We start from the raw sequence: 24574 nt of genomic DNA, 5'->3' as shown, positions 1-24574 counted from the left end.
TCGTAACTCCGAACGTTTTTTATGGCAAGTTTAATGATGCAAGGATGTCAACTTTAGTTGTCAAGCATGGCAGCTTCTTTTCGGCTTGAGCACAACAATTATACAACAGTCAACCATGTTGTAGTTCCTGGATCCCATTATCTATACATTGACCACCTTCTTGCATACCCACCCACCCCCCCAATCCAACATATCATTGCCTTATTATGCTTGTTGCTCTTTTGTCTATATGGAAGGAATTGTGTGTCATTGTCTTAATAACCTTCAGTTTCTTTCCCAAATTGTTAGTGCAAGTAAGTTCTAGGTTTTTGCTTCACATTGCATATTTATGAGCACCCCGCTTTGTGCACATTATTTCAAATAATAATGGGATAGTTTTTCACTATTGGGTCAAGCCATGTCAAACATGACCAACTTGCATCGTATGTTTTCTGTACTTGCATGCGTCATTGTTGCTTCCTTGCCGCCACTGAAGAAACAACCACTAGTAGAAAACAGGGCTTTGGTCACAACTCAATGTACACATTAGTCCCGATTGCATCACGAACCGGGACTAATGTGAGCATTAGTCCCGGTTCGAGCGGCTAAGGCGTCGGGAAGGCATTAGTCCCGGTTCAAATGGGATCTTTAGTCTCTGTTTGAGACACGAACCGGGACTAAAGGGATGCCTTTAGTCCCGGTTCGTGTCTCAAATCAGGACTAGTCCCGGTTCGTGTCTCAAACCTAGACTAAAGGTTCAAAACCTACAACCCCACCATCCCCCTTTGGTGTATCGCCTTTTCAGTTTTGTAAAAAACAAAAGAAAATGGTAAAAACTTCAGAAATTAAAATCCTTCGAGATGTAGTTACGTAACTACATCTACTAGTTAGGAAAATTAAAAAACTTACATTTGGACATGTTTTGCAAAAAAGTGTTATGAAAAAGTAAAACAGCCATATCTTTTGCATACGATGTCAAAAAAACGCACAATATATCAAAAAAATCAGCACGAAAATTCGCATCCGATTTTGACCGACATAGGCCTGTTTGCAAATTTTTAGAATCCTCAAATTCTGAAAGGAAAAAAAGATATGCTCAAATTTTAGTTTTTTTGACTTTTTGTTAAATCTGGTCAAACTACTAATTCAAAAAATATTAGTGTTAATAAATAATTGTTTTTTGACTTTTGATCAAACTGTGGTCAGACTATGGTCAAATCTGGTCAAACTACTTATTCAAGAAATATTAGTGTTAATAAATAATTATTGTTAGTTTTTTTGAACTTTGGTCAAACTGTGGTCAAACTATGGTCAAACTATTTTCAAATCTGGTCAAAGTACTTATTCAAGAAATATTAGTGTTAATAAATAATTATTGTTTTTTAGAATAATAGTTTCAAACTCAAACGGTGCTTAATGCTCAAGTTCAACTCCTAAGGGTTAATAGGATTGACAGCTTAGTATTGTCAGGAAAATAACAAGTACAGACTTGGAAACTAGAGGGAATAGAACTCGAAAGTTAAGCGTGCTCAGGCTGGAGTAGTGAGACGATGGGTAACCGGCCGGGAAGTTAGACGATTTGGAATGAGTGGTTCATAATTGAGCTGTGATGAGGGGTGATTAGAGATTGAATTGCAAATAATTCAGAAATTTGAAAATAAGAAAAAAAATCAAAAAATTAAAAAAAATAGAAAAACAAAATTTCAAAAAAAAAATCTTTAGTCCCGGTTGGTGTTACCAACCGGAATTAAAGGTGGAGCTCCAAAGAGCGGCCACGTGGATGGCCTTTAGTCCCGGTTCATAACATAACCGGGACTAGGGGGGGGGGGGGGGCTTTAGTACCGACCTTTAGTCCCGATTTGGGAATCGGGACAAATGGGCCTTATGAACCGGGACAAATGGACCTTTTTTTTACTAGTGTACATGTCACCTAGGTATGTTTTCCTTCCCCTCGAAAACCTTGATGCACAAAATTTAATATTTTTATTCGAAACTGCATATCAGATAAAAGAGATGGCATCATTCTTACACAATGGCCATCCATGTCTTGACATAGATCCCCTGGTGCCATTTGGACATTAACCGTGCCTACGTATGGTATGTTGTGCTCCAAATTCATATGGGGGCTAATTTCTGACGAAGTGGAGCTGAGGCATGTCGCCGGGAGGGGCTTGGTCCACGTGGGGGTATGTATCCGTATCGACCTTAAATCACGACACTTATTTTAGATAAGAGGGAGTATTATAAATGCATGTCCTGAGATTGATACATTTTGCTATGCCCACTGGTATAAAACTTTCAACTCTATAAACGAAAGAAGTATGTACGCATTCGTGCTATAGGTGCATGTCCTGAGATTCGTGCCTACTTTCTTCTATATCTATTAGCACATATGCCCGTTCGTTGCAATGGGAGAGATGTTTCTTTGGAGAAGAAACGGGAGAAATAATTGATGTGTCCAACAAAAATGATCTCCATAGCGGTGCAATAGAGAGAGAAGTTGTGGTCTTCTCGTGGGTCATGTTTGTTCCACGAGATCTTGATAGTGATGGTGTTAGGGCATCTCCAGCCGCGCCCCCAGGAAGGCCTTCCCAGGCGATTTTTTCGCGCCGGCGCCGAAAAAACGGACCAGTCGCGCCCCAGGAGCCCGATTTTCACCTGCTTGGGCCGAAAACAGCGCCGGCGGACCCAGCCCGAACCCGGCGTGCTGGGGGGCGCCCGGGGGCGCCGGGGCGAGCTGGTTTGGCGCGAAAAAGACACGGGCCAGCCGCGTCAGCGACTCGGCGCATCGTCTTCCCCCAACGGCCTCGGTTCCCGCGGGGAATCAATGGCAAGGCTGCCGCCGGTCAGTCTTGCCATTGATTCCTCGCGGGCGGCGCTTCACGGGGCGGCGCGCCGACACCTCCCTTCCCTCGCATGCGTACACATCGGCGCGGCCCGGCTATAAAAGCCAGCGGCCTCCACTCGCCTGTGCCCAGACCAGTCCCCCCTCGCCGCCGTCCAACCCCTCCCTCTCCCTGCCTCTCCCGAGCGCCGCCCTCTGGCCCCTCCCTCTACCTCTCCCGAGCCCACCCCGCCCCGCCGTCGCCATGGCAGAACGCTTCCCCGGAGACGAGGCGGCGGCCAACGGCTTCGGCCGCCGTTCGCTCCGCGAACAGGAGTCCTGGCTCCTGTTCCAGGCGAACATCCCGGCGCCGCCGGACATGCGCGTCGGGCCATCGGGGTGGAGGCTCAGGCTCAGCGCCGGGGGAGTACCCATTCCCCCGTTGCCCGACGTCGTGGCAAAGCCGAAGTACTTCGCCGAGGAGGTCGAGATCGTGCGCGCGTCCCTCACCGACGCCCAACTCTCCCTCCCCCAGTACGCCGCCGACAACCACGCGGCCTGGGCGGCGTATTTCGAGCGCCGACAGTAGCAGCGATTGGCGTCCACCAACGGCGCGCCGGTGGTCGGCGGCCGGCAGAACAGCGAGGGGCGCCACCTCTGGTGGGGCGTCCTCGGCCGCACACTCGAGGGCGTGCTCACGTACCTCGAGGGCGGCAACGACCCGCCGTTGGCGTACCCCCCGGCGCAGCACCGACACGTCGGCCATGGGCGCCAAGGAGGTTCGGGTCCTCCTCCTCCTCTTCTTCCTCCCGATCCTCGTCGCACTCCTCCGGCACTCCGGCCCTGCTCGGCGTCAAGGCCGAGCCCGCGGCGGAGTCGCCGCTCGACCGGCGCACTCGCAGCGTCGGCATCGTCATCAACGAGGGCCGCCGGCGCGCCTCGTCCTCGTCGGCTCCTCCGCGCTTCGTCAAGCCAAAGACGGAGCCGGGGCTGGCACCGGTGAAGACGGAGCCGGGGCTTGCGCCAGTGAAGGTGGAGTTCGACGACGACGACACGACCCTAGAATGGGCACGCCAGGACTCCATTGCGATGGAGAAGGCGCGCCGGGAGAAGGTGAAGGAGCGCCAGCGCGCCGCCCTGCGCCGCTTCGAAGAGCGCCGACGCGGCCGCGATGAAGACAGGGTCGTCGTCCTACGCGACAGCGACGACGACGACGACGACGCGCCGCCACCAGTCCGCCATGGCGACGCCGGGTCCAGCAGGGGCGCCCTCGTCAAGGAGGAGATGGCTGACGACGACGACCATGGCGGCGATGACTTCAGCCCCTTTCTTTTTTAGATTAGGTTAATGTCATGAAAATGGCGAATTTTGCCGAAATTTGCCATGTTTAGACGAAATTTGCCATGTTTTGCCGAAATTTAACTAGTTTTTATCATAACTTCGCCGAACGTCTCATCTTTTTTTTAATACGCGCCTAGTAGCGGCCCTGGGGGCCGACGGCTGGGGCCGACTAGCCCCCAGGGCCATTTTTTGCGCCGGCTCACCCCCAGGCGGCGCTTTTTGACGCCCCCTGGGGGGCCAACGGCTGGAGATGCCCTTAGTCGACGTGGCGGCAACCATCCAACTCGTGCCTTTTTTTCATTGGGGTCCGCCTCTGTTTAGGGGTTGTGTCTGCCTCCTCATTTGGCAGCTATGCGGTGACCATCGGGACACAGTTGCTTTGACCATTCTTTCTTATGATGGCATAACCGGATGGATTACTAATTATAGCGCATAAATCCCATTTCATTAGCATATTTAGCGCATAACCAGACATCAATGTCCCTTCTCTATTAGGGTTTATTCTCTTTGATTATTTTAGCGCTCGTGTGCCCACAATTTTTTATTCGAGCCAAACCACTATATTCTCTTTTGTTGGCCCAAGAAAAGAAATTGCTCCCTCGAACGACCCGGTAGGAGAGCGCGGCTGAGGCATAATACAACCTATGGGACGGAGCAATTTGTTTCTTGGGCCAACTGCATGGGGATACTATATGACGCTAGTTGCGTAAAATAGCGCATGGGACGCATACTGGTAGGCGCGAAGACGACCTGTGTTAGTAAGGCACGAAAAAAATCAAAAAAATTATGAGTTTAGGGATTAAAATCATGCCCTCAAAGACCCGACTACGTGCTGCTAGCCACTCAAAGAAACGAGTCCTACCAAACAATGGCCAGCTCAAACCTTTAAGATCATACTCTAAGTCAGATTGGAAACATTTTTTTTGAACTGTTTAAAAAATATAAATTGTTGAACATTCCTGAAAACATGAATAATTTTGAAAATCCCAAATTTATTTTGGAATTTATACATTTTCATAAGTACACAACAAAATAGGAAACACTCAAAATTCACAATTTTATTTCAAAACATAAACCTTTTATAATAACATGAACATGTTTTGTATTTATTATTATTTTGAAAAATGAAACATATTTTGAACATTTAGAATAATTTTGGAAATGTGTTTCTTGACATTATTCCGAATTTGCGAACATTTCACTAAAACAAGAATATTTTTCGTATTTGGAACATTTTTCAAATTCTTTTTTTTAAATCTCGATCAAATTTGGAAAACACACAGAAAAAAAGGAACATTGTTTTAAAAATCTAAACCAATTTTTGAATGAGAACAAAGATTTAATGTTCTGAACATTTTTCAAAACGGTATATATTATAAAATCCAGAACATTTTTGAAAAATATAATTTTTTGATATTATGAACTTTTATGAAAGTTTTGAATTTACGAAAAAATAGAGAAAGAAAAATAAACTTGAAAAAATTACAAAAGAAAAGGAAATAAAAATAGACAGAAATGGAAAAGGAATAATAGAAACATAATATAGAACAAAAAAACAAAATGGTTCAGCCCAGCTCGGACGCCCTGTGCGAATTTGCAACTATTTTGGAATGTGAACAAATATTTAATGTTCTGAACATTTTTCAAAATAGAATAAATTTTATAATTCTGAACATTTTTTTAAAAAGTCAAATTTTTATCATATTATGAATTTTTTGAAATTTTGAATTTACAAAAAAAAGAAAAAAAATTGAAAGGAAAAAATACCAAAGAGGAAGAGAAAGAAATGAAAAAGAAAAATGGTACATACTACCTAAAAATTTGTATATATACTACCTAATCATTGTTATATACTACATACTACACGTATATACTCTCGGTTTCGACAGATACTACATACAACATACAAAACGCAAGTGGTGGTAATTACCACTACTTGTAGGAAACATTTGTATATAGGGAAAATCCATCCTACCACCCGGTGGTAGTTACCCCATATGTCTCCTATACTACCATATGGTACTATATATACTACTTTATCATTTTAAATATATTCATATATTATATCTAAGATATTTCAAAGCAAGTTATATGAAAAAATTGCATATAAGCCCACAGTTTTTGTTATATTTGTGAAATACATAAATATTTGTACGTAAAAAACAGCATACTCAAAATATGGTATATACTACCTAAAAATTAGTATATATATATATATGCGTACTAATAAAGCAAAGTGTTTTTTTCATCCGTTCACCGCCGTAAAATATTTTTTTACTATCCAAGGTGGTACTAAATTTGTGTGCATCTGTTTACTAGAAAAGGAAAAAATGATTTGTCCAGAATTCCATACATGGGCCCCGCACTGTGGCCCAATGAAGCCAGCCCACTTATGTTCCTGCCCACGCAGCTGGGAATGACCACCTATTTGCCGCATGTGCCGGCAAATGATCGGGGTTTCGCACAAGGCACCCAAGGTTGGTCCGGACCGATATTCTTTTTTCTGTGTTATGTTTCGATTTATTTTTGCTGTTTCTTTCTCTTTTTTCACGTTTCTTTTTTATTATTATCCCTTCCAAGTTTAGTTTCCTTTTTTACTTTTTTCGTAAATTCATGTTTTTACAAATGTTCAGAATTTCTTTTTTTTTGTTCGGATTTTGGAAAATGTCCAAAATTCCAAATCATGTTCCCTTTTGTAAAAATGGAACTTTAAACTTTTGTTCTCATTCCAAAATTAGTTCAAAGTTCAACAAATATTCTCGTTTTTTTTAAAATGTGTGTGTTTTAAAAAATTGTTCGAGATTTTCTAAAAAATGCATTTAAGAAAATGTTCCAAATTGGAAAATTATTCTTATTTTAGTGAAATGTTCATCAATTGAAGGCGAAATATTTTAAATAGTCCCACATTGCTCCTTTACATACAGTCATACCAATTATATATCTGTAGAACCTACTTGTAGTAAGCTGGATGAAGGATGTATGTATTAAGCTAGACAAAGAATGAATGGATTGGTACGTGAGCTAGCTTGAAAAGGATCTTGGATTTCTTAAAATGAAAAACATGTCCCTTTTTTCAAAAATATTTGTGTTTTCCAAAAAACAAAACTTCAAAAACAATGCTCAACACATAAAATATGTCCATGTTTAAAAATACACATTTTCTAAAATTCTTCTGAACATTCGAAACATATTCCAGTTTTTTAAAAAATCACAAATTAAAAAATATTCATGTTTTTATAAAAGTTGCAAGTTTTCAAAAAAAATTATATTTGAAAAATGTTCCCATTTAAAAAAATATTTTCCGAAAAATTTATGATTTTTTAAAAACACACTATTCACATTTTTAAATCTGTTTGCAATTTCAAAAATTATTAATGTTTCCAAGAATATTCGATAATTCATAATAATTATTATCTCTTTGAGAAGTTAAATTTTTTTAAAAAAATCCAAATTTGATGTTGTAGTATGTTCTTAAATATTGGCGGTGCCCATTGGTTAGCATAAGGTGTTTGTTCAGGTGGATGGCAGCACTTGGTCGGGTCTTTGAAGTGGTGAGTTCGATCCTTGAACTCATCATTTTGTTTACTCGCGCGTTATAAACACACGTCGTTTCGGTGCCTGGGCTTTTCATAGCACATGCAACCTAGCCGGGCCAACTACCTAGGAAATATGGCAAAACATTTTTAAATGGTCCTTCTTTACATACAGTGATACCAATTTATATACGTGTATGAAACTACATGTAGTAAGCTGGATAGATGGATTAAGCTGGACGGATGGATGGATTGGTACATGAGCTAGCTAACCTTAAATTTCTTGAGGATTGCAACCCAAGGAAAACAAAAGAGAAGACTCGATTACGTGATCTAGATGCATGGAAAAAAGAAGACCCAACTCACTCCCATATTATGGAACTTCACATCTTAAATCCGAAAAATGGCATAGTAGAATCAATTTCTGTTGTACTATATAGGTGACCTGTAAATGAAAAAAAAAACTGCCTCACGTTCATATTATGGAACTTTATACCTTAAAATCCCCTCGAATGAATGAAAAATAGGTTTACGCGCCTTCTCTGACGTGCAATGGCCTAACAAAATCCAGGACCTAAATATATAAACTTTATACCTTAAATCTCCTCGATCAATGAACGGAAAAATAGTGGATTAGTTACTTCGCACGTGGCAAAATTCACAATTTAAATGTTCCTTCTGGCATGCACACAGTATTACGCTTGCACATATAATTTTCACTAAATTTAAATGTACATTATTTTTTCCTCCGTGGCAATGCACAGACTTATGTGCCAGTACAATATAATAGCAGAGCGAACGGGTAAACAAAAAGTACGTTCATATACGATATAAATGCATTCATGTGTACACAAAGGTGGGGCCCGATGGTGAACGTCAACTGCCTTGCGGGAACAGGCGACATCTCCGAGACTACCGGCCGCCACAGCAAAGAAAAGGCTCGCACACCGGCCAGGAAAAAAATTCTATGAGATCAGGTCCCACGGTTTAGCAGGTGAGACCCATCTTAATGGATGACACGTGGCATTTGCAAATCACAAAGCATCTACCCCACCCCCATCTGAAATTAGGGGGGAAGAGATTAGATGCTTTGTGATTTGTGAATGCCACATATCATCCATCAGGACAGGTTTCACCTGATTTATATGAGACCTGGTCACATATAATTTTTTTCCCACTGGCCATACGTGATCCCGAGGTTGTCGCCGATCCGCATCCAGAAGCGCGCCGGCCGTTGAGATAGGCTAACAATCTCCAGCCAATTCCTTAGTCCGGGACTAGAGAGGCGGCGGTGATTCAACTGCAAAGCCTCTCACGTCCGATCACCGGCCTCTGCCGCCGCCCTCGCCGGTGGACTCCAGCGCCCGTGCGACGACACGCTTCACTCACCGCGTCAGCGGCATCAGCCCACCCCAACAGACATCTGGATCGTCTTCCCCGGTCTGCATGCCGCTCTCGCCTCCTTCCGTTTCCCACTTCCGAATTAATTCTGTGCAGCACCATGCATGGTAATCTTAATGAACTTTTGGATCTGGATTCTGACCAAATCTTTTCCTCTTCTCCTGCGATAGATTTCTTTGCACAACTTGCCGCGGCAAGGAGATGGGGAGCAAGCCAACGAAGGAGGCCACGGGTAACAACAATCCCGCGAAGGCTGTACCTGCTATATATTTCGCTTCTATCCTTCGAAATAGCAGCCACCGTGACGGCGCCATATACAAGAACAAGCATTTCTGGTTTGATGCCGACATTACTGACCACACCGAGAGGACGTCTATATATATCCAAATTACCAAATCATCTATGTATATTGTGTTAAAATAAAAGCATTTCCCTTGTTTTTATCCATATTCTATAATGAGTGCAGCATTTGCTGCCCAAGTCACAAAAGGTGTGGTGACTAAAATAGCATCATAAGTGTAGCACAGAGCTTATCCTATGACATGCGGACCATGTGGCTGAAAAAGTGTTGCAAATAGCTCGAGTACTGTTTCATGACAGGACTTAATTAGATGACCCAAAGTTGATGGATTAACTAATTTGAGTCCAGGTTCACAATAAGGGTACTCGTTGTTTATCCTTACAGAATTTGGCAATTCATGTGATGAATTCATGTTATCTATACAAGTGTTTTTTGCTATTATGACGTCTCTACCATTTATTGTTATAAGAGTGTACTCCCTCCATCCACAAGTGTAAGCATTCTAGTTTTCTAGGGCAGACATTTGCCGACAATGTTGGAAGAGAGGTTGGGAGATTATTTGGTGATGGTTTGCTTTGGTCGAGGTTCAATACTCCAGAAATGCTTACATTTGTGGACAAACCAAATGTCATAAATGCTTGCATTTGTGGGTGGAGGGAGTATTATACTTGACCTCTACTTTTATCAATTTTGGAAAAACTACATGTATATGAAAATCTCTTAGGATCATAAACTTGTTCAACTTGGGTGTTTTAAAACATGTTTTTTTTTCATGCCTACATTGAGCTAGCTGACAGTATTCTTTGTACAATGGTTCTATACAACTTAGCGCAATTCATCGGTTAAAATGTTGTTTATCTTTTCATAATATGTAATTTCTCCACTATATGAACTAAAAATTGTTATATATATTATGTACTTCTTGGTGAAAGCTCGGTTGGAGCCGATGAGGTTCTTGAAGCCAACCCAGAATTTTTATTTTCCAAGGAACATGTTGCAATTTTTCTCATTGACGTTGGCTGAGTGTTACAATTGTATGGGTACATAGCAGCACGGGATGATAATGATCAGATGCTTAACTATGTTTTAAATCATAGTAAGGATGATCCCGTCATCACGCATAAGGTAAAGTTCTAAACTTATCTTTGAACATTGGTAATTCTATTTTCATACTCCCTCCGTTCCAAATTAAGTGACTCAACTTTGTACTAACTTTGCTAACTTTAGCAAAGTTAGTACAAAGTTGAGTCACTTATTTTGGAGTCCTGTCACATGCATAGAAGAAATGAGATTCAACCTAAATACTTCCCTTGGTGCTTGTTTCAACCACTTGATAAATTTTAAATCATAAAAGCTGGGATAGAGGATGGAAATATCATATTAGTTGTTGCCTTGGTTTTGTTTTTAGTAGAGTTATCACCTGCTCTGTTCCCAATTTTTGATGTTTATACTTTATACTTGTGCACATTCATTAAGAACATATAAAAATAACTATGATGTGATGTGCACAAATAGAAACCCCTCTGTGCAGATAAAAGTTGTTGTTGTGCCATTTTTATCCAGCTTCTGTGTATTCTCGTCATCTGTGGTATCTGAACCATTGTTGCTGCTATAGCACAAACATGTGAAAGAAAGCCAACATTGTTAAGCTTGACATGGAGCCTTGCCGGTTCATAGCTAGTTGTCTAGGTGCTTGTGGAATCTGATAGTCTAGAGGCTTATCAGTGACATACCATTTCTTTGTCGCAGACGGGCCTTTTTTCAAGGAACCTCTTGGAGAGGGTAGGGGGTTTCCACAAGTTCCATAATTAAGATGGATATAATTTGTCCAGTTTATAAGGAAACTAGGCGCAAAAATATACAACTTATAATGAAAATTGGACCCCAAGAATCTAACAAAGTTGAATTAATTAGGGAGAAACCGGGCAAAAACCACAAGCATCTAAGGCCGCAAAACCTAGATAAACTAGGCCTTCTTTTTGATTTGGCATAGCAGTTATGGGCATGACCGGATTGTTGTGGTGTCTATATCATGAGGATCTTATGTGGGTCAATCTGGATGTATTTGTGTATGCAAATATATTTGCCTCTCCAGGCAAAAAAATAAATATGTTCGCCTCTGATAATACCAAGCTGAAATTGTGCAGTTGTTAATCGGATGTAAATTTCATGTGTGGCATGTGTATTTATCATTTTCTGACTTGGTATTACAGATTTATTGCCTTTTCTAGTTATTTCTATGGGAACATAATCATTCTCACATGTCACATTTGTTTTGTAGGACTCAAATTATTTTGGGTTTTAAGAGTTCATGCTTTATGCTCTAATTTATCTGAATTGTTGGTGTATGGCTAACGTTCATCTGTTGATATCAAATAGATATTTTGCTAAGAATTTATGATTTACATGATCATTCATTTTAACAATTGATTACATGGCCAATGTTCGTCGGTAGAACCCATATTATTTTGTTTTCTAAGATTCCATGATTCATGCAATTTATTGAAATTGTTTGCACATCAGTAGTAATGATAAGGTTTCTAGTTTTAGATATTTCTTAAATTTTTATGCACAACTATCAAATGATAACAACTATAGTCTTATAGGGCTCTCGTATTCAAATGACTGGCCCCAAGAGAGGCATCTAGCTGGTCTCCCCTCTCCTAATAGAGTTTGATATAAGGATCAAGAACGGAGAGCGAGAGGAAGACGATGAACAGCTGGTAGACGGAGCGATAACTTGCAACGACTGCAGGGCATGGAAACCAGTCAAGCAGCGCATCAAAGGTGATTGCGGTGCCGTCGACATATCCATGACGTGTGTCGAGAATGCATTGGAGGCAACGACAGAGGTAGCCATATCAGAAGTGCGCAGCGGTTTCAGTCTATCTCTGCGGTCCTTCATTTGTGTCTTGGATGATGAGTACGAGGAGATCCAGCTCTTCCATGGTGCCATTGATCGGCCGTGTAGGTTGGGGAGGTTCGTGGTCGCAATCACCTGGGGCGACGTGATGGTGCTGAAGTTCAGGTTGGGTGGGGAAGATGGCGTCGAACGGCGCCACTCTTTTAAATCTCAGCTGCTTGCGTGTTCTAGTCGGCGGATAAAGCATGAGCTGGCCAACATCTTTGGTGAAGGTGACTTTGTCCACTATTTGAATGTCCACAGACTAATCTGTTGGAAATATGAGCAATTTACCATATGATTTTATTAATGGAAAAACTAAATAAAGCATGACTAAAATAGCAGAGATGAAGCAAGTCATGCGATCTAACAGAGAGAAGGTAAATAACATCTGCAAATATGAACTAGAACCAAACATATCTAGAGCAGACAGTAGAACAAGGAACTGTGACAGGACCTCTAACACGAAAAGCAAGAACACATACGGGACAGCAGTAGCAACAGTAGCACTAGACTTGGGGTCGGTGTCCTTGATAGCCATGTCATTGAGGAGGTTGTCGACGTCGGGGAAGTAGTCGTCAGAGTCCGGGGCGTCCATGACGAAGAAGTCAGTAGTCGTGTTGAGCGCTCCCCAAAAACCTTATCACCCTTCTCCTGTACAGGACTCAAAGCGGTGGAGTTTCGGAGGCCTACTGTCCCGACCTGCGGTGCATGCAGCAAGCCGGGATGGGGAATATTGTAGCAGCAGCGCAGTGCTCAGGAACTTTTTGGTGAGAGGAAGAGGATCTTCTGGTGCATCTCTCTGAGAGGAGCGACCTCCCTTTTATAGGCACAACTGAAGGAGGCGAGAGGCTGCGCCGGGAGTTGAAGGGAACGAGGGAGATGAAACAAACAGGAAGCAACATTCGCATTCAATATCCACTACAGCAAAAACTTTCCAGCTCCCGAGTGACTTTTCGTATACCCGTAGTGCGTGCCAAAAATTTAGACATCATCTCATTCCCGCAACCCACGGCGCGGCGTGTCGTGACAAGGCATGGCGGGCGGCGGAGGAGGAGCGCGTGTGGATGTCCCTCTTGTTCTCATGCTCATACAAGTGGAGAAAGAACCTCCCTTATAAGGAGGTCCAACTCCCACTAAACTAGCAATGTGGGACTAAACTTTAGCAGTATCCCTTGCCTTGCACGAATGGGCTAAGTGGGCCTCTAGGATTTAATAGGAATTTCTGAAATAGTTATGGCGATGTCCCAAAATAGATCCCAGAGGCACACAAGAATTGCCTTTGATTTCAAAACACTGTTTTATATACCGGTACTGCAGTGGAGACTGTTAAGTTGAACTTCCACCTAGAACTCTATGCTACACTAGTAAGCAACTTGAACAGTGGACTGGGCCTTGAACTGCAAGTTTTCTGTGAATCTAGCTTCACACAAAGCCTTGACCGATACTGGGCTACCGTGGGTCTTCCCCGCGGGTGGAGCTCATGCATCATACTCCGAGACCTTTCATGAGTTTACTAAAGAGAACCCTGCTCTCATAGATTGCAACCTTTAACAATCAGACTCATATAGGTGTGTTCTTTAAAAGATGTTCTGCAGGACAAGATCTCTTCTTAAAAGAGCCACTTAGAACACATTAAGATATACATCAATCTGCCATGCAGATTAGGGGAGTATTGCATCTTGATGGAGTGGTATTGTTAATAATAAGGATACTCTCTTCTCAGCTGACGAACAGCTTGTCTTCCACATCTAGTTCACGGGATCTCCGATCACAAAGAATAGGTTACCACTGTGAACAACTCATATTGTGGGTCTCATACCCATCTCCCTAGATGCATTATCTATCACATTACGTGATAGACCCTTAGTAAAAGGATCTGCCAGATTTTTAGACGTTTGGATATAATCCAATGCAATAACTCTAGAGTTTCTCATTTTTCTGACAGACTTTAACCTTCTCTGAACGTGTCTTCATGACTTCATGTTATCCTTTGAGCTGATCACTTTCGTGATCACAGTCTGATTGTCGTAGTTCATAAGGATACCCGGTACAGGTTTCTCAACAACCAGCAAGTCATTCAAGAGCCGGCGAAGCCAATCAGCTTCGACCGTAGCTGTATCTAGTGCTGTGAGTTCTGCTTCCATTGTTGACCTTGTTAAGATGGTCTGCTTGCAAGACTTCCAAGAAACAGCGCCACCTCCATGAGTGAATACATATCCGCTCGTGGCCTTTATCTCATTAGCATCTGAGATCCAGTTTGAGTCATTATACCCTTCAAGCACCTTTGGGTGCCCAGTGTAGTGAATTCCATAATTTGCGGTGCCTTTCAAATAACGCAAAACTCTCTCTAGAGCTTTCCAATGCACATCTCCTGGTTTTGAGACAAACCGGCTCAGTTTGCTAATAGCAAAAGAGATGTCAGGTCTTGTAGCACTGGTTAAATACATAAAAGAGCCAATAATCTGAGAATATTTCAATTGGTCTCTAGCAATTCCTCGATTCTTTCGAAGCAACACACTAGCATCATACGGTGTTGGAGAGGGTTTGCAGTTACTGTAGCCAAAGCGACTCAAGATCTTTTCCACATAGTGAGATTGAAGCAATGTAATCCCACCATCATCGTCTCTCAACAACTTGATGTTCAGAATGACATCAGCCACTCGTAAATCCTTCATCTCAAAGCAACGAGATAGGAAATCCTTGACCTCCTTAATAACCTTCAGATTTATTCCGAAAATCAGAATGTCATCAACATGCAAGCAAAGGATAACTCCCTCGCCCCCACCATGGCGATATTACACACATTTATTAGCTTCGTTCACAACAAAGCCTGCAGCTGTTAAAGTTCCTTCAAACTTCTCATGCCACTGCTTGGGTGCTTGCTTAAGTCCATACAAAGACTTTAGCAACTTGCACACTTTCCCTTCCTAACCATCTACTATGAACCCATATGGTTGTTCCATATAAATTTCCTCTTCTAACTCTCCATTTAGGAAAGCAGTCTTAACATCCATTTGATGAATGAGAAGACCATGTGAGGCAGCAAGTGAAAGTAGTACTCGAATAGTGGTCAGTCGAGCCATAGGTGAGTAAGTATCAAAGAAGTCTTCACCTTCCTTTTGGGTATAACCCTTAGCCACGAACTGAGCCTTGTACTTCTCAATAGAACCATCAGGCCTAAGCTTCTTCTTGAATACCCATTTACATCATATAGGTTTGCACCCATAAGGACGATCGGTTATCTCCCAAGTTTCATTTGCCAAGATTGAGTCCATCTCACTACGGACTGCTTCCTTCCAGTATAGGCCTCTGAAATAGAACTGGGAGTGTCATCTATGAGATACACAAGAAAATCATCACCAAAGGACTTTGCAGTCCTTTGCCTCTTGCTTCTAGTAGGAACTTCATTGTTCTCCTCCACACGACTTTCAAAGTGTTCCATCAAAATGGCAGGTTCAGTAATTGGGTTCCTGAGTCGATGAACTAGGTATCTCCTGATTAGATGAGGTAGCCATATCCTTCATGGGAAAGATATCTTCAAAGAAAGTCGCATCATTCGACTCCATAATCGTACCGACATGCATGTCAGGTACCTCAGATTTTACAACCAAGAATCTATAACCGATGCTATGAAAAGCATATCCCAGGAAAACACAATCCACAGTCTTTGGTCCAAGTTTGCGCTTCTTTGGAATTGGCACATTGACCTTCGCCAAACAACCCCAGGTTCGTAGATACGAGAGCTTTAACCTTTTCTTCTCCCATTCCTCGAATGAAGTTATCTATTTGTTCTTTGTGGGAACTCTGTTTAGGACATGACATGCAGTCAATATCGCCTCCCCTCACCATGCCTTGGAGAGACCCGATGTATCTAACATGGCGTTAACAAATCAGTTAGAGTACGGTTCTTTCTTTCGGCCACCCCATTTGACTGAGGTGAATAGGGAGGCATCCTCTCATGGACTATACCATGTTCCTCACAAAAGGAATCAAATTCATTTGAGAAATACTCTCCACCACGATCGGACCTAAGCCTCTTCATCTTTCAATCAAAAGTTGGTTTTCAGCTTCAGCCTTATAGATCTTGAAATAGTTCAAAGCCTCATCCTTAGATTTCAGAAGATACACATGACAGTATCTAGTGGAGTCATCAATTAACGTCATAAAATACTTCTTTCCACCTTTTGTCAAAATACCATTCATTTGACATAGATCTGAATGTATGAGCTATAGTGGTGCAAGATTTCTCGTTTCCGCAATCACATGAGACTTACGAGGTTGCTTAGCTTGCACACACACTTGACACTTAGATCCCTTGACAATGGTGAAACTAGGGATTAAGTTTAACTTCGCTAGTCGCGACATGCAACCAAAGTTAACATGACAAAGACGTGAATGTCACACATTTGATTCACTATTGTTGCAAACATGATTAACAACTTTATTGCAAACGTTTGATAAGGATAAACAAAACAAGCCTCCTGACTCATAGCCTTTACCAACAAAGGTTCCATACTTGGATATTACAAATTTATTCGACTCAAAGACAAGCTTGTAGCCATCTCTACATAGAAGAGATCCGCTAACAAGATTTTTATTGACGGAGGGGACATAATGCACGTTCTTCAGCCACACAATCTTCCTCGAAGTAAACTTCAGATCGACCATGCCAACACCACGAACAGAAGCACTTGAACCGTTGCCCATCAACACGGTGGAAGTCCCATGCGGTCTGATAAGACGAAAACATTGAAATATCACCGCATACATGCACATTAGCACCCGTGTCAATTAACCAATCAGGAGAATGAAATACTGAAAGAATAGTGGGAAATATACCATAGCCAGCATCCTTCATGTCAGTGTCTCCAATGACAACATTAGCGGTCTTGCTGCCTTTCCCAAGATGACGCTTGTCATAGCGATTAGGGTAACTAGGAGCCCAATGATCAAGAGCTCCACACACATGACAAGCACCTTTCTTCTTGTCATTCTTCTTCTTAAAGTTCGTGTGTTGTACAACCTTGTTCTTCCCATCAAACTTTGCTTTACCATCAAACCTGCCCTTGTTCTTGAACTTGTGGGGCTGGAAGTTTTTCTTCTGTACCAGATTGGCACTAGACCCTCCCTCAATACCTCGAGCACGGTTGTCCTTTGCTCTCGCCTTTTCTTCCACATCAAGAGTACCAATGAAATCCGGAACAGAAAACTCCTGTCTCTTATGCTTCAGTAAGGTAGCAAAGTTCCTCCACGTGGGAGGAAGCTTAGTGATGATACCTCCGGCAATAAACTTGTCTGGTAGGATACAATTGAAGTGCTCAAGTTCTCTAGAAAATGATTGTATCTCATGAGCTTGCTCAACCATGGAGCGCTCTTCAGTCATCCTGTAGTCATAGAATTGTTCCATGATGTACAACTCACTGCCAGCATCCGAGACCCCAAACTTGGCCTCGAGTGCGTCCCACATATCTTTTCCATTATCAATTGATGCATAAGCATCAACTATTTCTCACCAAGAACACCCAAGAGAGCAGCCTTAAACAAGGTATCCATTTTCTGAAAAGCTTGTGCCTGTTGAGCATCATGCTCTCCTTCAAGTTTGCCAAGAGTGGCGTCATAACAACTCATGGTTTAAAACCATAAGACTGCTCTCACGCGCCACCTATTATAGTGGATACCATCAAACAAAGGAGGTCTCATGGAAGCAGCAAAACCACTTGGGTAAATTGCCTATAATAAGGTTTTTGGATTGTTGAAAATATGAGCAATTTACCATATGATTTTATTAATGAAATAACTAGATAAAGCATGACTAAAATAGCAGAGATGAAGCAAGTCATGTGATCTGACAGAGACAAGGTAAATAACTTCTGTAAATATGAACTAGAACCGAACATATCTAGAGCAGACAGTAGAACAAGGAACTGTGACAGGACCTCTAACAGGAAAAGCAAGAACACGTACGGGACAGCAGTAGCAACAGTAGCACTAGACTTGGGGTCGGTGTCCTCAATAGCCATGTCGTCGAGGAGGTTGTCGACATCGTGGAAGAAGTCGTCGTCGGGGAAGTAGTCGTCGGAGTCCGGGGCATCAGGGACGAAGAAGACAGTAGTCGCGCTAAGCGCTTCCCAAAAACCTTATCACCCTTCTCCCGTACAAGACTCAAAGCGGTGGAGTTTCGGAGGCCTACTGTCTCGACCTGCGGCGCACGCAGCAAGCCGGGATGGGGAAGATTGTAGCAGCAGCACAGTGCTCAGGAACTTTGTGGCGAGAGGAAGAAGATCTTCTGGTGCATCTCTCTGAGAGGAGCGACCTCCCTTTTACAGGTGCAACTGAAGGAGGCGAGAGGCTACGCCGGGAGTTGAAGGGAACGAGGGAGACGAAACAAACAGGCAGCAGCGTTCGCATTCAGTATCCACTACAGCAAAAACTTTCCAGCTCCCGAGTGACCTTTCGTATACCCGTAGTGCGTGGAAAAAATTTAGACATCGGCTCATTCCCGCAACCCGCGGCGCGTTGGGCGGCGGAGGAGGAGCGCACGTGGATGTCCCTTTTGTTCTCATGCTCATACAAGTGGAGAATGAACCTCCCTTATAAGGAGGTCCAACTCCCACTAAACTAGCAATGTGAAACTAAACTTTAGTAGTATCGCTTGCCTTGCACGAATGGGCTAAGTAGGCCTCTAGGATTTATTAGGAATTTTTAAAATAGTTATTGGGCTGTCCCAAAATAGATTAAATTCCAGCATAATCTTAAATGGCAAGTTCAAAATGTTTACCTTGGTTTCTACTTAAGCCAAGATTTTTGTTCTCTCCAGCTTTGATTACTGGCTTGCTTGTAAGTTGTAACAATTTCTTCGTAGTGCAAGTTGTGAACATAATTAACAAATTGTTCACGTCAAAAATATGTAGATGCAGGAACAAGTCACAGGATAATCACGAATAGGGCGTTTTGGTGCCCAGACTTATCTGCACCCGGTTAGAAAAAATTCGTAAACAATTCAAAACAAATTCAAATAATCATAATTTTTTTTATGCAGTAGACAATTTAATGCGTGAGGCCCGTTTCAAATTTTAAGTCATTTGAACATCTGAGCAGCTCTCAGCAAAAAAGACAAATCAAACCAAAACAATACATGAACTTGTTTACAGACCCCAGTTTGTCTTTTTTGCTGAGAGGATTTTGGGCCAACTTGTTTACAGACCCCAGTTTGTCTTTTCTGCTGAGAGAATTTTGGGCGGACCTCGATTGTCTGATTTTTTTCATCAGCACAGGTGCAGATGAGCTCGGGTGCAGAGATGGATTTTCGGATAATCACGCATTACTTACTGAACCACCAAATAATTACATAAACGAGGCATGTGCCTCTCCATTACAACGCTGCATGCCAGCGCTAAAATATGTTGTGGGAGAACTTACAGACACAATGACATTATGTAGAAAAACAAGCCATAGAAACAACATTATATCAAACAACGGACTAAAGGCTGCACTGAGCTAGATTCTGGGGAGGACCCTGTCGGACGCATCCATGGCGGCGTGTAGGCCCTGACCGCATGTTCCGAGCTGCATTCCGCCTCCCCCTCAGTTTTATCAAGGTCATCGTTGTCCTTGCAGATCTTGCAAAGATATACAGAAGAAAGAGATCAAATACAATGAATCTATCTTCATGCTCTTCAAAAGAACGTAAAATCTAACAGGAACAGATCAAGTCAAAAACAGCTATAGAGGTACCTGGATCGGCCGGCATTGGAAAGTCGGAAGGAACCGGACCTTGCAGTACTCGTTGAACATGATGTTCAACACAAGCAAGGGGATCGTGGCGAACGAAGCTCCCGGCTTCGACTTCAGGCCAAACAAACCTATCATTGTAGTTTGCATGAGCGTGACCGAGAGGAAGATGTAGTGGTGAATAGTGGGCCAATATTGCCCACAGGTGTCGTATGTGATATCATATACGTCTTCCATCTGTATGACATAAATAAACTTAGTTTCTAAAGAAAAATAATGAAATCTGTATGGCAAATAGCCTTATTAACTGACAAAGCTACCTGGTTGATGAACACGGCATAACCGAGTAAAAAGTAGATCACAAGAATCGGAAGCAGAAGAGGTGAAACAACAGCATACACCATTCCAATCAATACTGCAAGGGACGCAATGGGCACAACTCTGTAGTAAGGAAAGCCATACAGATATGGCTCATCACTATGTCCAACAGTATGCGCCTTCAAGAAGTGCCATGTTAGCAAACCAAACTGAAGAACTTCAAAAGAAAAGCCTGACATGCCATTGGTCAAGATATATGTGATGAAGAAATCTGACTGCAATATAAACAGGTCAGTAAGATAAATGCATCATGTTCTGAATTTTAAACTTATTTCTGGAGACATGTGTACAAACAATAGCATGTAGCACTTGTTACTTGGAACAACAGCAATGTGATTCAATAAAAAAAATCACTTTACCTGTGCAGAAACAGCACTTGCAAGACGGCTAGGAATATCTTTAGGGTGCGTAAAGGATTCTCCTATCTGATGGAGCAGAGATCCTGAAAGTATACTGAGGAAGAAAACATTTCCTAGCAAGAAGTAGAAGACCATGTTGCACGCCTTGATTTCCGTTTGACTTTTTGAAATGCAGCCTTCAAACGAAGCCATACCGAGCATTGCGAACGGAATCAAGTAGATAAATCCATTCAAAATCATGCTTGGAAGATATCCAGTTACAACGGAACTCAAACCTGGTCTGCAAGATGACATAGCATCAAAACCTGTATTAGTGTTGTTGTACCCAGGTGAACGATAGATTGCAAACTGTCCAAAATTATTTAAGTTTCCGCCACTAACATAAGTTGCACAGCTCTGGCTGGTGGGAACCATTTCTCAATCTTCTCAAATTGCACTATCCCTTGCACGGCTGTGACGGGGATGGTGAAGAACACTGTTAGTAAAAATGCAGCAATGAAGACTCCAAGCTTGTATACAGCAAGACGGTAGAAAGGAATAGCCAGATTTGACCATATTGTCTCAGTTGGCTCAGGAGCATAACGTGTAACCAGTGACAGCGGATTGACATGCTGTTGCGTTTCAGCAGCTTGGGCAGCCTCCAACCGGGACTTGAATGAGACAAAAGCAACTGGTAACTCCTAGAATTAAAAATGATATTAATTTGTGATCAAAGTATAAATACTCGAGCTATTGTTTCTTTTAGCTACTTAAAACTATGGAAGCTACCATTAGTACCAGCAGGTGGAGTCAAAGGCAGTGTTAAAATTTCAACGAAATTTCAGTGAAATTTCCGAAATTTTGCATATTTCAGTGGGGTCCGAAATAATTTTAACCCCGAAATTTCGATGTAGATTCAAACTGATTTCAAAATAAATTTAAATTATGTTAAAATTCATTAAAATTAAGTGAAATTTGAAATCTCAAAATACGAAATAATTTCCGAAATATGCGAATTTCCGAAATTTCGCATATTTCAGTGAGCTCCGAAATTATTTTGTTTCCGAAAATAAAAACCTTTCAAAGGTACACAGCGGGTACGGAATACCTTTTGTTTAAGCATATTTTTGCACTGCATAATTCGGATAGAGTGGTGCACTTCCTTCAGTTTTTGTTCCTGGCTGCGAGCATCTATTGGTCCTGATGTGAACTTAAACCAGATCCACTGCCAAAAGTTGCATCTACGGGTGTCCCTTTTCCTCTCCATCTGTTTTTCAAGTGAAGATGCCAGCTTCTGTAATGATTGATTACTTGGTTAGCCCATACCAAATTTTTTTTAGCAAAATGCACTGACATTTTACATTGATACATAACAAGTAGGTTGTTCGTTTTCTCTAGTGGCTTTACTATAATATATGGTGATGCAATCTCTTTTTCCCGAACAAACATTTAAATGTATGCAATTTTTAATCAGAAGAAACCGCCAGAAAGACGCAAGATTTCATACCATACACATTAATTTGACACTTACACAGACCTCTTGAACCTCTGCCTTTTCTTGTTATGTTTATAATCTGATTCTTAGTCCTGAAATAAGACTATCTAGTTTTGATATTCCAGCTGATATGGACAAATTCAGCTCTATGGATTCTCAAGCATATAACAAGTTAGTGCAAGAAAGCATGGTATTCAGAATTGAACTCGTACACAAATTTGAAAATGCTGTTGCAGTTCATGATAAAATAATCTATAAATAGAAAAGACACAAATGACAATGATTTCTAAAATGTACCGACCTGTAATGACTCAATGTTTCCATTGTCATGCAGTATTTGATATGATTGGTATGTCTGGTAGTGCTTTGAGAAGAAATGATCAACATTACACCCATAAATTCCATGATCTGCGCACACTGGAATTCCTTGAACTAAAATGGTGAACTGATCAGGTCTCTTCCTGTGATGCTTCAAGCGTTCAATTCTTTTGTGGGACATCTCTTTGTATTCCTGCTTGAAATTAAATGGAGATGTAATTGGTAACAATATTTCAGCTTAAGACCAGAGCTGAACAGTCACTTCTACAATGATACATCTTTCAGCCAATTGACCCAAGTGTTTAAATGACATCAACAGTCCTTGATTAGGAAACATACTGACAATTTACAAAATCAGAAGGTAAACAAGATAGCAACACTGAATTTTGCTGCCAACTATCAAACTCCCCAACTTGAACAAATAGAAGTTGGTTAGCTGACAGCATTTACAAACACGCACCTTGTGAAGCAAATACACCACATAAAAGGATATGAAGCACAGGCATGAAAAATGCACCCAGAGCCTGTCATGAAAGGAGAATTACATCAGTTACAGGATTTAGCACCAGTTTCAGTTGACAGGCAACAGTAGAGTCTGCGTCAGATGAATTTTGAAAGGTCCTATGAAACTACATTTGAGCTGTACATATCCGCTAGCTTAAATCATCCAACACCGGCATCACTTATGAAAGACTACATATTCCCTCCGTCCGGAAAAGCTTGTCCCAATCTTGTCTCTCAAATGAATGTATCTAGACAAGCTTTTTCGGACGGAGGGAGTACTGAATGAAGACCTCTGAAAATGTACATAAAGCTGCAAATGCTGGACCATGTTGGCACTTCTCGTCATGGCCATAAGGCAACTCATAGCATAAAGGGGCATATATGGACACTTCCGGACGCAATTCATACAGATTTATAAACCACCACCGTGCTTGATTGCATATTCTATGAATACCTGAATGGTGAAACTGAAAAATGCAGGCAGAGCAAACCTGTCAGAGCCCTTTGGCACGTTGGACACCGTGAAAATCTCCATAGAATTTGGCCTCTTGGTGCCCGATGGACCTGCACTTGTGTAATTTACCGGCGCGAGGATCAGCACTCCAACAATCGAGCAGACACTGAAGCAATGGATCCTGCAACTCGATCGAACCACTTGATGTGAGTGAGTACCATACAGTTACCGGGTGTCGGATTAACATTCAGAAAACAGGACGGGATCGGCGGGCGGGCGGACGGACGCACCCGAGCTTGAAGAGGCGGATGACGGCGAGCGCGTCGAGGCCGTGGCGCCGCAGCACGTCGTCGTCGGAGAGCCGGAAGGCGGCGCGGATCCACCGGAACGACGGGGTCAGCCGCCCGGTGCCGAGGGGCAGCACCCAGCCGGAGCCGGCGGCCCCCGCCATCCGCCGCGGCAGGTAGACGGGCGCGTTCCCGGGCTGCTTCTTGAGCATGGAGAAGAGCGAGAGCGCCACCAGCGCCAGCCCCAGGTTGATCGCCGCCGACGCCAGCAGCCCCTCCGCGTCCATGCCGCCGCGCGCCCCTGCCCAGCCCGGCCCAGACCTCCGCCACCCACCAGCGCCGCTCCCACTACCGCAACAGCGCAGCCGCGCGCGCGCCTGTCGCTTCGCTTTTGTTTGGGGCGTGCGGTGGCCGGAGGCGGGTGGCTACGTGGCGGTCGCGCGGGCGCGGGGCGGCCAGAGCTCGACACGTCCATCCCGCGCCGCAAATGGCGATAGGAGGAGACGCGGGCCCGCAAGTCCCGAATGACATGGTCGGCCCGCCCGGCGTATTTCCCATTTTGCGGCCCAACCGCAGACGCGCCGTCTTTTTGTGTTCTAGAATGAAGAAGAAAAGGCAAGTGTGTTGTCATGGAATAACTAAAACAGTACACGTACACACTAAACCCTAAAGGCAAGTGAGGATATACCTGCCATTCGTCGGGCCGGGCCAAACAAAGCCCGAAAAAAAACCTAGGCCCGGGCCCGACAGTCCGGCCACCGGGCCTAGAATCCAAGCCCAAGCTT

The 24574-nt window shown here is 42.8% G+C and overlaps 1 protein-coding gene across 1 annotated transcript; it reads right to left on the bottom strand.

Annotated features, from left to right (window-relative positions):
* Positions 1–19631: 19631 nt before the first annotated feature.
* On the bottom strand, positions 19632–24076 carry LOC119282401 (CSC1-like protein At3g54510). The gene is made up of 10 exons (XM_037562635.1): positions 23793–24076; positions 23540–23683; positions 23005–23068; positions 22528–22737; positions 21840–22025; positions 21134–21432; positions 20753–21032; positions 20336–20608; positions 20019–20252; positions 19632–19903 (listed from the first exon to the last, which is right to left on the bottom strand). The coding sequence occupies exons 1-10, from the start codon at positions 24074–24076 to the stop codon at positions 19748–19750; spliced, it is 2130 nt and encodes a 709-aa protein (XP_037418532.1). The 3' UTR covers positions 19632–19747.
* Between the last annotated feature and the right edge of the window lie 498 nt (positions 24077–24574).

This window comes from Triticum dicoccoides, chromosome 3B (genome assembly GCF_002162155.2).
Source record: "Triticum dicoccoides isolate Atlit2015 ecotype Zavitan chromosome 3B, WEW_v2.0, whole genome shotgun sequence".
Classification (NCBI taxonomy): domain Eukaryota; kingdom Viridiplantae; phylum Streptophyta; class Magnoliopsida; order Poales; family Poaceae; genus Triticum; species Triticum dicoccoides.
This window is presented reverse-complemented; position numbering and strand designations above follow the sequence as displayed.